Genomic DNA, 17147 nt, shown 5'->3' with positions numbered 1-17147 from the left:
CAACTTCATGGCTTGATTTTTGTCCCAATATGCATTGTGAATAGTGGTATCTTATATGAAGTGGTATCTTATATGCACAGGTGTATGCATTTCTAAACAATGTACAATCAATTCAGTTTGTCACAAGTGAGCTCCAATCAAGTTTCACACACATCAAAAAGGATAATGAAAGCAAAGATTCTGAATTAAGGGTGAGTGAACACGGCAAATATCACTTTGCTACATGCTTGTCATAAATCACTGAAATGTTTAAGAAATTAAGCAAACTCACTGAAATGCAAGTGTATTAAAATAGTGAAATGGTCTTTTAAATATTCCTGACACTGGACGCTAGGGAAATGTCTGCCAACTATGCTGGACTGATTATTGTGGGCAAAAATGTGACCTCAAGCTGTGACAGTGCAGTGTTAACTACTGCGCCGCTGTGCCTCAAGCATCAAAATACATAGATGGAACAATAGCCTCAAATAAAATGAACACATGGTCATAAACTACCTGTAAGTGGAACAAAATAATAAATCTTTCATTATTATTAATATTACACTGCACAACAATTTTTTTGAAAAGTCTTGCTTCCTGAAAAGTTTTTGCCAACTGCAACAGGTACCTACTGGGTATGCACAAATATAGTTTTGGTTTTACTGCACATATGAACTCTGAGAAATAGACATTGATATGTTTACTGACAATAATGTATTTAGTCACGTTTATGTTTCGCATAAGCTATTAAATTCAACAGAACTAAAAGTGTTTTGCTCCTGATTTTCTTTTGTATTCAATGTCTGGTACATCACGTTACAGTGTCCGACAGTAGTCAGCAAGCATTAATGGATTCCAGTTGCCCTGGTATTGTTTCTCCATCATAGCAATGTCCTGGTGAAACCTTTCACCGTGTTCGTCTCTGACAGCACCGAGATTTGCAGGGAAGAAGTCCAAGTGTGAGTGGAGGAAATGAATCTTGAGTGACAAGTTGTGCTTCATTGTCTTGTAAGCTTTGAGAAGTTTGTCTACCAGCTGAATGTAGTTTGGGGCTACGTAATTGGCCAGAAAACTGTCAACATCTTTGAAGGCTTTCCAGGCAATTTTTTCAGGCCCAATTAACATGTCTTCAAACCGCTTGTCACTCATACCATGTCTGATCTGGGGGCCAACAAAAATGCCCTCTTTGATCTTAGTGTCAGTTATTCTTGGGAACATCTGTCTTAAATAAACAAAAACTTCGCCTTCCTTATTCAGTGCTTTCACGAAATTCTTCATGAGTCCCAGTTTTATGTGAAGAGGAGGCAAAAATATCTTTGCCGGGTCGACAAGCGATTCATGTGCCACATTTTTTTGTCCTGTGTTATCTCTAATGGCAAGGTACTAGACTATAAACTGCAAGACTACTAGGTATGTCAGAAGAACCGAAAGTTGATACCAAAATTCAGAGAAGTTTACTTTTTTTTTTAACCAAGTCAAAGTCAGTAAAACATTTATATCTGACTGTAGGTAGAGGAAATACTTGGGAAAACACAACACCACAAAGAAAACACAAGGTGAAATCTACATATGAAACCACATATGCAGCACAAAGGAAAGACACAAAGAAAAACAGCATAAGCAGAGACTGCAGAATGTATTGTATCTACAGCAGAGATGAGGTGAGATGAATATAAAGAGAAGCCAGAAGCACACCATACCACAAGACATTCCACAAGTTCCAATATTTGTAATGTTTTAAAAGTGTCAAAGATTTTTAAAAACATTCAATGTTTATTTTAAATTGTTGCAACTCACAACTAAGTATTGGCATCAAAGCCCAGACTTGAATAAATGTCTACTGACAAGAATCAATAGAAGTTACTCATTACTTTTACTCAGTCATAATCCCATCTTCAGCCATTCTTTTTCCACCATATTCTCAACATCGAATATTTGGTTTGAGACGCTTCATTCTGTGGCTTAGCTCAAAAGCATAATCTCCTTTTTTCATATTGTCACAAGTTTTTTTATTGTGCCTGCACACCACAGAAAGCATGTAATCCAGAGTGTTGATTACTTTTGCAAACTTAGGAATAATATGCAGTTGGACAATAGCTTAGGCTGTTATGATAAAAATGTCAACCTGCCTGAAGAAGGGGAATGAGCTGCCTCGAAAACTTGCATATTGTAATTTGTTCAGTTACCCAATAAAAGGTGTAATTTTTCCTTGACTTCTTATAATATAAATGTAAATGTGAAGTATTCAGTTCAGATTTATTGTCAACATGTCCAGGTTACATTCTTATCTGCATGCTTGATCAATACTCTTCAGGAGCACAAATAGTAGCCTGAGGCTTTGATAACCCATATGAGTAGGCTTTGAGACAAATGCTCTGGCTAACTTTACTGATTCTGAAACACATCCAACTTTAACTTTATACAGAGAATGAGTTTTAATTTATGTTAATGTAATACTAGTATCATAAGCGCTATTCTCTAGTATTCTCTCTAATGTTCCTATTGCTATCATTTTTGCTTGAGATGACTGCTTTTTATTTCTTTATAAGCAGCTGTATCTAAAAATAACGACTCTATAAACCTATACTGCATTTCAGATGGGTCTTAAATTATATTATTGGTTTATATTATATCCTGTTGAAGCATCCTTACCATTTATTCAACACAATAAAACTGTACTCTTTTAAGTTGATTTTTTTTAGAGACCACAGTAATTTGTCACCATTTCTATACATTTTGACTTCTATTTGCACTTTCAGTTAATGAAAAGGTAAAGTATAGCAGCCCATGGAAAGCGTTAACATAATAATAATTAAAGTATGTTAAATAAGTAGATTTGACTTTTTTTTATCTTTCATAACAGTGTATTCTCTGGATTGGTAAAATGTCTTACTCAGAACTCAGATTACATCACTTTAAATTCTACATGATCCCAAAACTAAAAAAAAAAATCATGTTTAATTGGAACGGAATTACTTTAATGCCATTGTACACAGTACAATGAGATTCAATATGAAACTCCTCCACAAAACAATCTTCCCATAAAACAGCAAAAACATACAATATGAAAACATAAGTACAATGTGCATATAGAATAAAGTGTTCTACTGGGAGCACTTAATGGACTGACTGAGTGCGTTTATAGCTCCTGGATGAAACCGTCTCCAAGCAGGGGTGTGGAAATCCAACGCCCGACATGGGTAAATTGACTGTCGGACAAATGTGTTTTTCTGGTTTCAGTTGTCTGTGGACAAATGCAATTTTCTGCAGAAAAAAGAATTATATGTGCTATGCAGAGCACATTTTTACCACTACTTTCAAATTTTAAACATTTGGGTACGTACTTTGTGTGGAAACTATCTACTTAGGCATGTTCTTCATGTCTCAAATTGGTCTTCAATATTGTTTACAAAATGACGGCTGATTTTTCAAAGGGGAAGCACTCTTATGGTCTTACATAAGTATTTTACCCTACTATTTACATGCTTGGAGATGCGGTCATTGTTTTCATGCTGACATTACGATGTAATCTGATGATCTTTCATAACTTTAATATATTATTGATAAAATTCACTGTTTCTACATAAAAATGTGGTCATTTTACTTACAATGCAAATGTTTTCACCACATAACAAAGCTTGTTAGGCAGTTAATCTTTCCTGAAATTTGTGATTTTGCATAAGTTGTGATATATTGAAGGATCAAGAAATTTATTGCGTGACATCAATTTTGATGAGCCGTCCATAGATCATTTTTGATTTGAGAATTTTTCATGTAAAACAAGTTAGTTTTGCGCTGTCAGTTTATTAAAAATAAAGAAAACATTCTAATGGTTTCCAAATATTATGAAATATCTATAAAAATCTTCACTTAGACGCGATGATTTTTTCCCCGACAACATCGGTAATATTTATGGAAATGTACCATCTTGCAGAATTTCGAATACGTCTTTAGGAATTCCCTGCGTAACCCATAATGCACTGCTGTAAGCACGTTTTGTTGCTCTATGTGTGTTGCTAAAACTGAAGCAAGTAGCATCGTGGATGAGAAATGGATCGTTTCTTGATTAAAACTGGCACAACAGGCCCTGAAAAACCTGACAATGAGGGCAAGAAAAGAAAAACAAAAGCTGAAAGGGACCGCGAGTATGATAAAAAAACGGTCTTTTCAATCGCAGTGGCTCAAAGAGTTTCCGTGGGTAAATGCAGACGACACCGACTCCGTTTTTTGCCAAATTTCCCATCAGTATCCACTTATTGCCGACAAAACATCCACATTATTTACCGGGAAGAAAGTCGACAAAAAAGACGCACTACTGTCGCATCAGCTGTCTGCGAAACATATTTCCTGTATGTCAAAGCATGAGTCTAAAAGTAAGAAAAAAGTTGGTTCAATTGAAAAAGCGTTTTCTAAAGTTGAACGCTCAGAGGTTGAGCATTAGGCTAGGCTGTTCAATACGGCTTACACTGTTGCTAACCACAACAGGCCATGTTACTGACTTTCAATTTCTGTGTTCTGTGCAGGAAAAGAATGGTGTAAATTTAGGGAGTGACCATCGAGGCAGGGACGCCTGTGTTGAGTTTGTGAAGTCAATATCGTGTTTGTTGAATGATGTCTCAAGGACAGTGTTCTGTTATGTAACTGTAATATGTGAAACAGAACTAGTGTAGCTATAATGAAGGAATTGTTTATTAGTGAGTTAAAATGATAAGGGAATCTTTTATATAATGTTCTAGATCAAGGTGACAAAATACTACTCCCTGAAAGAACTTTTTTCAGTTTTAAAATGGAAGGCAGTTTTAGTATAAATAAAAGAGATCAGAAAAAAATAAACTATTTTTCACTTTTGTTATTTGTTTATGGGCAAGTGAATTTAACTGGCGGACAAGTGAATTTTCTAAGTTTACTTGTCTGTGGACAAGTAGAAAAACATTTGATTTCCACGGCCCTGCCAAACCAAGGTCAGTGTGGGAAAGGCTCTGTAGCATTTGCTGGATCTGAGAAGTTCAAAGAGATTGTGGCATGGGTGAGTGGAATCCATGCAGATGCTGGTGGTTTTCCTGAGGCAGCTTGTGCTATAGATGTCCTCCATAACTGGAAGCTGCACTCTGACAATCCACTGACAACCAAAATGTTTGATGTGTTGCACTGAACAAACACTAGGAGTATACAACATGGCCATAGTAGTTATTGTGAAAGCTCATATCATGATAATTCACTTAGTGTATTTTTCCACGTTTGTTTATTTTTACACTGCATTTGTAGGGTTCGGCATGAAAACTCTGGAATAGAAACACTGTATTTCAATATTAGTGAATATAAATTAAAATATTGATGAAGACAACCCTAAATGCTACTGCTCAAATGCACATCACAAACACACTTGTCTTGTGTAAAAACTAGAGAGTCATTTAAATTTCCATTACACCAACAGGACAAACAACTTTACTATTCATCTATCCAACCATCCTTCAAATTCTAATTCTAATTCAGGGTGACAGGAAGCTAAATCTACAATGGCAGCACAAGGTGCAAGGCAGGTAGCAACCCTGTGTGAATGAAGTTATATCCAGGGTAAACAACTGGCACTGGCAAAATAAACACAATGTAAAGCCTTGGCTACTTGTATTAACTTTGCAAGACTATGAGGCATCGTAATCAGAGCAAGCAATATCAAAATTGGGGATATGAAAAGAGAATTTGTTACAATTTTTTTTTTTTTTTTTTTCTTTATTTCACCCTATACAATTTCTTATATTAAGAATTTGTTAGTTTTCGCATACCCCTTAGGGTCAGAGCACAGGGTCAGCCATTGTACTGCACCCCTGGAGCAATTGCAGGTTAAGGGCCTTGCTCAAGGCCCCAGCAGAGTAGGATCTCTTTTGGCAGTGACGGGGATTCAAAACCAGCAACCTTCAGAATACCAGCGCAGATCCTTAGCCTCAAAGCCACCACTCCGCCCAAATATACTTTAATATACAATATTCTTTAATGAAAGCACAACATAAAAACTCCTAATTCAGGTTGCTGCAAAAGGTTTCTCAGTACAGCAGCTCAAAGTGCCACACAGATTGTCATACTCGGACAATTAAATACATTGCAAGAATCTGGAAAAAATAGAACATACGAAAGGAAACAAACACCAACAATCAAGTTTCACTTTACACAACCAGCTTTCTAAATTGAATTCTGCTACTATGTTCTATACTTTACAAATACAGATTTAGTGATGCTTGAAAGTAGTGTTTTAACTAGAAAATGCATATTCAACCATAATTTGTTTCTTCCTAATTACAACAAAGTGTATATTTTTCTCCAATATGAGCATTTTCAATGAAAAAGTCAATGCAGCAAAAACACATACAGTACACAGAATTTACAAATATACAAAAGTAAGTTGTATTATGTACTGTACATCAGGGTAAAGCAGGTTTAAGTGGGTCAGTGAGAGTGTTAAGCACTTCACCAAACTAACCAGTGAAACTGAAGATATGCCAAGTGTTTCACAGAAGCAAACAAATAACTGGAAAAAAAGCAGGTTGGTTTACTCTTCCATAGGTCTACCAGCATGCACCAAACTAAGGCGAAAAAAAGAGGATATTCATTAATCTGGGTAAAGTTAGAGTGACATAAATCTACAGTCTTTCAAATAGAATATATATGGAATGAAATAAAGAACAATAGAAGCCGTGCTGAAAAGTGTATGTCTGTCTAAAAGTTCACTCAGGGCCACAGGGTGAACTTTTAGATGGATGTAAGAAGTTAAACATAATCTGAAACTAACATCCAAAGATCTACAGGCATTGCAACCTACTTCTGCAAGAGTGATGTATACTGTAGATCAGCAGTAGGCAGAAACCAGAATGGAAATGCAATCTATGGAACGGTCATCAAGAAGAAGCCTCTTCTGTCAAAAAAATAACAAAGCCATCTATTTGAAGTTTGATGGAGACCACTGTTATCTAGGCAGATGATTCCAAAATTCAACAATGCAAGAGCAACATACTTTTGAGAAGTATCAAGGAATTCTTTAGAGAACTGTCTGTCTGGCCTTCAGTTTGAAAACAATTCTAAACATTCAATTAAGTCTATTAAAGAGTGGCTTAGGAAGATGATATTTTGTGTCTTGCAATGGCCAAGCCAAAGCCCTTTTCTGAATCCTGTTGAAATGCTGTGACAGGACTTAAAAGGGGCTGTTTGTGCAGGACATCCTACAAATCTCACAACGCTGGCTTAGTTTTGTAAAGAGATATAGGAAAAATAAAATAAATCACTCCAGCAAGACATCAGAGACTAATAACTAATTACAGGTGATGACTGTGTGAAAGTACTGACTTAAATACTTTTGCACAGTATATGATGATTTGTTAAAAATCAAGAGTCTAAAAACCTGTGTGTTCAAATCCCCTTTTATATGTGTGATGTCTTTATTAAATAAACTGTACACATTCAGAGGTGAACTTCATATAATATCCAAAATAACGACCACCACAAAGGGTTAACAAACCTTCAACCATGACTGCATCCATCCACCTTCAAACCAGCTTAAACCAATTTATGGTCCCATGGGCTAGAGGCTATCATGGTAGTGATAATGAACAATAGCTTTCAAAAAAGTTGAGGCAGGATGTAAATTGCAAGTTAAAATAGAAATCGGTGATCTTTTACCCATACTTAATTAAAAAAGTACAAAGACAAGATATTTAATTTAAACGTAGAATAATTTGTAAGTATCAGCTAATTCCATGATGGAAAGGCATCTATTTAAGTGTGCAATGTGTCCAAAAAATCTATTTGGAACTTTTCACACGTAAATTGAAAATTGAGCATAAAAGTAGCATCCATGGAAGGCGCTGTCATTTACAAGCAATGACAAGTTGAGGCTCGCCACTGTGCGTTAAACTGCACCAGGGAATAGTTGAAAAGTTTAGAAACATTTCTCAATGTATGATTGCAAAGAATTTAGGGATTTCACCATCTACTGTCCATAACATTATTGAAAGATTCAGAGAATGTGGGGAAAATGGTGTAAACAACAGACAAGGTCACAAATGCATGATCTAGGAGCACCCAGACGGCATTGGAGATATATATATATATATATATATATATATATATATATATATATATATATATATATATATATATATATATATATAGATATATATATAAACAATACAGCATTTCTTCTGTAATCAGTGTGACCATGTGAGCTCATGTGCACGTTGGAAAACTGTTGTCTGTAAATACGGTTCATGACAGTACCTACGACTGGGAGTTAATTCTATACTGTACTATACTATGCAATGCAGAAGCCATACATGAGCAATATCCATAAATGCCTGGCGTCTTCTTTCAGCTAAAGCGCATCAAAGATGGGCAGATGCAAAGTGAAAATGTGCGCTGTGGTCTGACAAATCCACATTTCAACTTGTGAAAAGGACATTGTGCAAGAGGAAAAGAATCATCCAGATTGTTACTAACACCAGTTGAAAAGCCGTCTTCTGTCATGGTATGCTGAAGACTGTGAAGACACCATTAATGCTGCAGGACACAGTAACATATGCTGCCATCTAGACAAAGACTTTTTCAAAGATGCTCTTTTATTTCAGCAAGACAATACCAAGTTACATTCAGCGTATATTACAACAGAGAGAGAGGCTTTGTAGTTGGAGATTGCAGGAGGTAGAGCGACCTGTCTGCAGTTCAGACCATTTTCCCATTGAAAATTTGTGGCACATTACAAAGCACAAAATACACATGTGTATATGTAGTACACATATTTTCGTGCACCTCCATAACAGTTAAACTACATAGCTCAAGGTAACATATTAAAGGCAACTATTTTGCAACTCTCACTCCTTCAGAACAGTCAATCAATATAAAATCAGGATCAAGATGTTTTGATGTTATTCAAACCAAATATTAGACCTGGAAACACATGCTATTTATGTAGCTTTGACTATCACATCATTGTTTGTGCCAGATGTAGTGGTTCTAGAACCTCAGAAACAACTCTCTTACCTGGATTTTCACGCTCTACAATCTACTGAGGTTATAAAAATTGATGCAGTAAACAAAACTATTCAATAATCAGTGGTATATACATATATATATACATATATATATATATATACATACACACACACACACACACAAACACAATAGCGGGGAAAATAAGCATTGAATGTGTCAATTTTTTTTCTCAGTAAATATAATTCTAATGTGGCTATGACATGAAATAGTGGAAAGACACATGGAATAAGTATTGAACACGCTTACTGCAATGTACTTAATACCTAGTAGAAAAGCCTTTGTTGGTAATCACAGCTTCAAGACACCTCCTGTATGGAGAAACTACTTGCATGCACTGCTCACGAGTGATTTTGGCCCATTCTTCCACACAAACTGTCTTCAAATCTTAAAGGTTTCGGGGGCCTCTTCTATGAACTCTGATCTTCAAGTTCTTTCCATAGATTTTCAATTGAATTCAGGTCAGGTGACTGACTGGGCCATTCTAGCAGCTTTAGTTTCTTTCTAAAATGTCTGATTTTGCGGCAGCTTTTTCAAAAAGTTGCGGTGAAAGTTGCGATGTTTTCAGGCTTTATTTTTTTCTAGAAACATTGCAAGAACAAATGGATTTACAAAAATAAAAGTAAAAAACACATATTTAGTACAAATCAAATGCAATAAAACTGGGTAAGATGTTACCCACTCCAGTTACCCTCACTAATAAAATATGTGCGAGTTTATTTGTGTATGCTCTTTATTCTGCATCACTGCATCAGTGACATATGACACCCACACTCACACATACAACTTTAAAAAGTTAAACAAAGCACATACAGCATGTTTAATCATTTCATTAAATAATTTTTATCTGTAAACATATTTCTCTCAAACTGGCTCACACCCCTACACATGCTGCACACACAAACATACACACACACATCATTTGAGACGCAGACTAACAAGCACTCCTCTCTAACTTTCTAACTATGCCTCTCTAACATTTTCCATAAATGTGCATTTTAATCTAACTCACTTTGTTTCTTTAAGCACTTGCAACCAACGTGGATGCAACAGCCTCTGTCATAGTCACTTGTTGTGTCTGTAGTCCTCCCTTTTAAGCCATTCTCCGGGCATGTTTTGCAGTAGAAAGGTGCCTGTCAAGTGATAACTTTCGTCTGTGTTCTACCACCATATTGCACATGGTGCAACACAGTTTACCTCCACTTTCATGTAATACTTCTGGAAACTGGATTGCACGGACTTTAGCAGTAATATTTGATGGCAAATGTGATCTTTTTGTGTAGCACATCTTGCAGGCTCGGCTTCAAGGAAGTGAACCTGGGGAGGGGGGGCTAAGGCGAGTGGTCAAATTTGCGTAAAAATGGCAGTGATTGGACAAAATTGCAAGGCTGTGCGAAATTCACAGGGATTGGTTGAATTTGCATTAATAGTTGCGATCATATCCTGAAGTGACTGATATATCTGTGTAAGCCCATGCTGTAAAAAAAACTACCGAAATCGTCAAAAAAAAATTGAAATGCAGAGTCTGTAGTTTTGTTTTGCAGACATGCTCGTCTCTCTTGTCTAGGCGAGTTTCTCTCTCCTCGGAGGTTTCATTTTGCTGATGCGCTTGCCTCACTTGTGTATTAGCAGCTAAGCGAATTTGTCTTTCCTCTGTGTTGTCGCTTTGGCGACAGTCACTTTCTTTCTGCTTCATGCTGTAGCCTCATACTTCTTTCTTCTTCCAACTCGTTAACTTTGAGCTTCATGCTGTGGCCTCGCACTTCCAGGCCGAACAGATAGATACACTTCCACACGCAGATGTTTATATATAAGATATACACACACACACATATATATATATATATAAGATATACACACACACACATATATATAAGATATACACACACACACACACACACATATATATATATATATATATATCCTTCTATATAAAAGCGGTCGGGTGTCCTTCCGTCCCGTGCTACACAGGCGCGGAGTTTCACACACGCCCCGGACATTTTGCAATGCACGATGGGATTTGTAGTTTCATTTTTCCAGGTAAAAGATGATTTTCTACTCCAGACTGTGCGATATCTTCTTCTTCTTTCTTACTATATAAAAGCGGTCGGGATTGTCCTTCCGTCTCGTGCATGGAAAGCGTAGCGGTATTCCGCTTATCACAGACTTACTACTTGCAGCTTGCGGTATGTAGCGACATGATGTGAGCAGAGTTCTGGTGCTCCCATCGTTCCCTTGATTTTGTGCGCGATGCGCTGGAAAAATACACAAAATTATGTCTCTGGAAATAATTAATGTTGATGGAGTACAAATGCCTCACTGCGTAGTAAATATCAGGGGGGGTTCAATAGGGCGACCTCAATATAGAAAAAAAGTTTAAATTTCATCAAAAAAATAACAGAAACTACGAGTATTAAAGCAATACCTCCCAAATGCAATACAGTAGTCCCTCGCTATATCGCGCTTCAACTTTCGCGGCTTCACTCTATCGCGGATTTTATATGAAAGCATAATTAAATATATAACGCGGAATTTTCGCTGCTTCGCGGGTTCTGTGGACAATGTGTCTTTTTACTTCCTGTACATGCTTCCTCAGTTGGTTTACCCAGTTGATTTCATACAAGGGACGCTATTGGCGGATGACTGAGAAGCTAACCAATCAGAGCACGTAGTTAAGTTCTCCTGACTGAGAAGCTAACCAATCAGAGCACGCAGTTAAGTTCCTGCGTGCTGAATGCAGTGTTAACCAGGAAGTCTCGTCTTGCTCATTCAGCATCAACGTGTTTCGCTGTGTAAAGAGTTGTGCTCTTTTGTGTTTATCTTTGTGCATAGTCAAGCCCTTCATTATGGCTCCAAAACGATCTGCTACTGCTTCAGGGGCCGTGCCCAAGCGCAAACGGAAGATGTTAACGATTGCTGAAAAGGTAAACATTTTGGATTTGCTGAAAGCAAAAGATGATGCCAAGCTTCACTCCTATCAAATAACTCAAAAATGAGGCTACAGAGGACATGTGACCACCAAAAAAGAAAAGCAAACCTCAATTTCTGCAGTCACAGAATATGACATGAAAGAACGACCCCATATATTCATTCTGCCTTCTGCCACAGGTACAGGCTATTTGGAGCAGTTTACTGGTATGGAAATATGTTCCTGACACACAACAAAAATCATTATGCATTTACTTACATAGCACATGTCAAATTGTATGCAGCTCAAAAAAAACTGTATGGAATGGTCTCCTTAGAGTATATCCATGTAAATTTCACTTTAGTGATATTTTAGGAAACCACTAAACGTGATATTTTAGAATTTAATATAACTGATTGTACTGTACAATAACATATAATGAAGTACACCAACTTATATATTATTTATTATTTACACAAAGGTAGATAAAAATGAACAGAACACTGAATCAAGTGAACCACTTCAACAATATTTAAAAACTACACATATTTTGTCAAATGAAGTAAACAAGCTCCATAGACAGAGAGATTAGTACAGGGCTGACTTAATGCCTCTGTACTTTACAGATCCAGAAGGTGCGCATGTGTTCTATGTTCATTTCTTTTGCTTCATCATCCAGTATATGCTCTGGCAGGACGAACTGCTGTCAGCTATCTTCACTTATAAATTTGAGTGTGTGTTTGTTCATGAGCATGTTCTCCATGTCTTCAAATATGAATCTTTAAATAAATTACATATCTCAAAAACTACATGTGCAAAGATTTCACCTATCAATTGGCTTGGTCCCATGACTAAAAGGGGCAGACTTCAGAAATGCAAGTTGAATTAAAATTTGTATGGCAGATATCATCTGACATAGGTCAAACAGTTTAAAATGTTATTGAAGTATGTGCTGGACCAAAAAAAAAACATATAACAAGACAAATATGGTGCAATATTTTTGAAAAAGACATGTGAACTTTTTTGGAAGTTATCATTGCACACAGGTTTCTACAGACAAACATATAGGCACCATGCTAAAATCATCTTTTCTTTGTGTTTTGAACATCACAGAATCTGAACTTAACTCAATAGCAAATTTTTGACCCCACCACCAAAATTACATTTACATGGAAGCTAAAACTACAAAACAATTACCTTAACATATATAAATGAATGAACAGTCACTTCACATTTGTGAAATTTGATGATAAACAACAGACAGTAAAGTATTAAATCTTTAAATTGCTGCTCAGCAGGCACACCTGTTTATGGACATAATCTATCCATGTTTTTTAAAAGAATACTTCCAGACAGATAATCACTGTTATACTGCAATGATTTTCTTAAGCTCAAGTGCACAAACATGACAGCATCTTCAGTTTACTCCAAGAGCTGCACACAACCTAGATCTCAGTCTAACAGAGCACCTTAGGGATGTGGTGGCATGGAAGTGTCACAGCATGAATGAAATCTGCAGCAACTGTGTGACGTTATTGAGTCACCATGGAGCAAATTCCACAAGGAATTTTTTCAGCACCTTGTTGAATACATGTCTTGAAGAATTCTAGATGATCTGGAAGTAAACATCAGTCCTATCCTGCACTGGACTAGACCACACCTAATATAGTGACCACTGAGATCACACATAAAAGCATAATGTTCACAAACACATACAAAATTAAACCCCTAATGTAAAGTGAAAAGTTTGCAAGACCAATTAACAACCAAGGACAGAAAAAAAATAAAAACTTCATTTATGAATGTTAATGGCCATAAACCTCCGAAAGTATCCTTTTCACACTGAAATTAATTTAATCTGACTCTTCCGCATCAAATAGACTTCTTCCATGTAAAAGCACCACTTAAAAAATGATTGATGCGCTGCACTTATACCGATTGATTGATATTTTCAGCTGCACCAAAATGTCAACAGCATGCATCAAACGAGTTAAATGCCAACAGGTTTTACCACCAGAGGGGGTGGACACTTCAATTGTAAACTCCTCTTCAATCTCGTCTTTTTTAATACATCTCATAGTGGCCGCTACCGCTTAAATATGTAACAAACAATACAGCTCGGACGATGTTCACATTTCAGCAAATCAAAGCACACGGATGATTCGACAGTTATTTAGCTACAATTCCATTTTACGCAATAACCGGTACGCAGATTGCGAATTAAACAAAACGACGCAAACGAGCGGTGCCAGAGGCCATGAAGCGGTTTAAAATCAAAGCAGCTTTACTAATGCACACTTCCAATCTGATCATAAGCCGCTGCGTTAAACACTCGGATTTATTCCAGATTTGACTATTCCGTTAGGAGAGGAAATGGAACTTAACATAAAGAGGAGACTCGGGCAGGTGGCTTGTGTGGCGTTATTTGTATTCTTTTTTTCGGACATATTCGAAACCCAAAATCAGACTCAAAACCGCAGTGTTTGAAGTCACCTAGCAATAATACCTGAGCGCGCAGGCAATCCTATATTCGCATGTCAGACTCGGTTTGTTTGCACATTATCGCTTGAATGCACACAGAAACTGCACAACCCCCCTTGTCTCCACTTCCGTGTGATTACTGGACGATATTCGGAGATGGGCACCCCACACACAAACTCCATCCACGTAGCGACCCCAACTTCAAGCTTGACCCCTCCCTCCCGGTATAAAATAACGGAAGCGCGCTCCCACCTGCCACTTAATCTTCGACGGGAGGCGCGCCTCCGAGCACGAGCGCGTTCTCGCGCTGTTCAATCTGCACAAACACAAAGTGCGGGCCCGCGCGACTGGCATGATGAAAATTAAAACTAACCGATTTCGAAGCTCTCCCCGACCCCGCCACTCCAGTACCGACAGTCGGGGTAGTCCGGCAAAAGGAGTGAAGTGTTTGGCCTGTTCCACAGCACCGGTGGCTGTAAACTACCATCTACACCACAAGCAAAACAGAAGGAGTCGCAACTTGCAGCATTTTAACAAGTCAAAGAGGTTAACTGTGGCAGGCGACCCTCTTTCCCACCCTATGAGATCCCCGCTCCCAGACAGCACAAACTGTGGCCTCCTTCTCGCTACCTCGCTCACTCTGACGACCCTCCACGGGAAATGGTTGCCGTAACTCACCCCTTTGAGTCGTTTGACGAGCGCGTTCTTCTGACCGCTTTTGGTCAGCCCTCGTTGCTCCAAGGCGGCCTTCAAGTCCGCCACCCGGAGCAAGTGAAGCGGCTTCCCGTCCAGCGTAACGTCTTCCAGCTCCGCCATCTTTCCCAGCTCGGCCGAGGGCACCGCAGCGCCTTCCTCCCTCACGTCAGGGCTCGGCAGTTTCCGGAAGGGGGGGAGTCGTTCGCTGGCATAATCGGAAATCTCCGGAAGAAGAATAACAACCTAAGAAATCCTTGTGTTCGCTACGCGTTGAAAACACTGAGCACGCAATTCGATCCGCTGATAATTACCGATGTGTATCTTTTGTGATTAGTAGCTGCATTTTACCTGTAACGTAAAGTTGCTTAAATAAAGTTAAGATGAAATCTGTATTCATTCTTTAAAAAATGTCTCAGATAGAGACGGCAGTTTTTTGTTCGCGAGGTGATCCTATAATCCCTTTTATTCTGGCACATGCTGAGAGCCTCTTGGAATTAGTTCGGCATTACATAACTTCCGCTGGACTGTACAAGGTAAAGGTATACACGACTCAATAAACTTAAGCGGTACATATACAATCGATCTTGCAATTTAATCTGCGCAGCAAGCGAAAAGGCAAAGCTGTTGCCTTCTACAAATAAAATGACGGGTTATTATTTTTCCCTATAATTATACTAGTTTTGGAAAAAAATTCAGTGTGTTGACATCATATTTAATAATATGTTTCACAGACCGAGAAATCATAGAGAAGGTTCGTGACTTTTGACATCCACCGGCAGCTACTGATGAGACTGCACGCACATTTTCTTTACTATTTATAAACATGTTGTACATCAGATAATTATTCTTACACCAATCATTAACTTTATTTTCATAAATACTATTTTTATTTTGTTGGGAGTTGGAAAAGATCGGTGCGTTTCTATAAGTTCTGAACTTGTTTTTTCAGTAGAGGGTCAGTTATTTACCTGATAGTTGCATATGGGAAGAAGTGGAAGTCCCGGAAAAAAAAGCGCGTAAATCGAAGAGAACATATTCCTTTCATAAAGAAAATTTTGCAGCTGGACATTAACAAACAACAACATGAATAACATTTTTCAGTAAAAAAAATACACTGACGGGAAATTGTTTTAGAATACCTAATTTTTTTCAGTTTTTATGGAAGTGCACACCGTTTAATATCTAAATGTTTCATTAAATCAAGGCATAGAACAAATAAGCAATGGTATGTAAAAAAATAAGTCAAGGAATGATTAAGTGTACAAAATGTTTTTCAAATTTTTGGTTAATCAAAGTAGCCATCTTTTGCTGATCTAACAGCCAAACTGTGGTAACCCTTTCGATTCAGAATGCCGGTGACTCTGTGCAAGTCACCAACTCTGTCTACAGCAAGAGAACCCCAGACCATCACACTTCCTCCTCCACGTTTGACAGTTGGTGTCACACAATGAGGAACCATCCTTTCACCAATTTGACAGCTAACAAACAAACTGCGTTATGAGGCGAAGATTTCAAATTTTGATTCATCTCTCCATAAGATTTTCTTCCATTCTGCTGTAGTCCACAGCAGGTATTTCAAGGCCTTATTTTGCCCTTTAAGGAATGGCTTTCTTACTGCCACTCACCCTCTCAAACCTGCAGCACAAAGTTTCCTGTTCACAGTAGAAACCGAGACTTGCTTTTTCAACCAGCTCTGTTAAGCTGAGCTTGAAGCTGTTGTGTTGTGACCCTCAGAAACATGTCTTCTGATGGGGTTGTGATTTCGAGTCGGCCAGATCGCATCCTGTCAGAGTTTCTCCCAGTTTTCAATTGCCTTTGGATTTTAGAGGACACCATACTCTCTGACACTTTGATTATTATTTTTTTTTTTTGCAGTTTCTCTAAAAGAAAGACCTATAATTCTAAGGGTAACAATTCTCTGTGTCATTTCTTTTGTTATTTGCTATTTTCTTACCATTATTACTGGAATTTACAACTTGCTACAGTGTAATATTCCCCAGGCAGTACTTCAGAGAGTGTAGTAACACAGTCTGTTCAAAGTCTGCTTTAG

At 37.7% G+C, this 17147-nt stretch overlaps 1 protein-coding gene across 5 annotated transcripts in view; it reads right to left on the bottom strand.

Moving 5' to 3' along the window:
* The window catches only part of LOC120524437 (apoptotic chromatin condensation inducer in the nucleus-like), a 192656-nt gene extending 177403 nt beyond the window's left edge, over positions 1-15253 (bottom strand). For 3 of the 5 annotated variants that reach the window (XR_005632797.1, XM_039746308.1, XM_039746314.1), the window contains exon 1: positions 15080-15253. Coding sequence is in view for 4 of the 5 variants with exons in the window: in XM_039746308.1 (XP_039602242.1) it covers positions 15080-15217 (138 nt within the window). In the remaining variant the exon portion in view is untranslated. The remainder of the gene's footprint in view (positions 1-15079) is intronic. The other 2 variants (XM_039746292.1, XM_039746297.1) reach the window with 1 other exon arrangement.
* Between the last annotated feature and the right edge of the window lie 1894 nt (positions 15254-17147).

The sequence above is a fragment of the Polypterus senegalus genome, chromosome 1, assembly GCF_016835505.1.
Source record: "Polypterus senegalus isolate Bchr_013 chromosome 1, ASM1683550v1, whole genome shotgun sequence".
Taxonomy (NCBI): domain Eukaryota; kingdom Metazoa; phylum Chordata; class Cladistia; order Polypteriformes; family Polypteridae; genus Polypterus; species Polypterus senegalus.
This window is presented reverse-complemented; position numbering and strand designations above follow the sequence as displayed.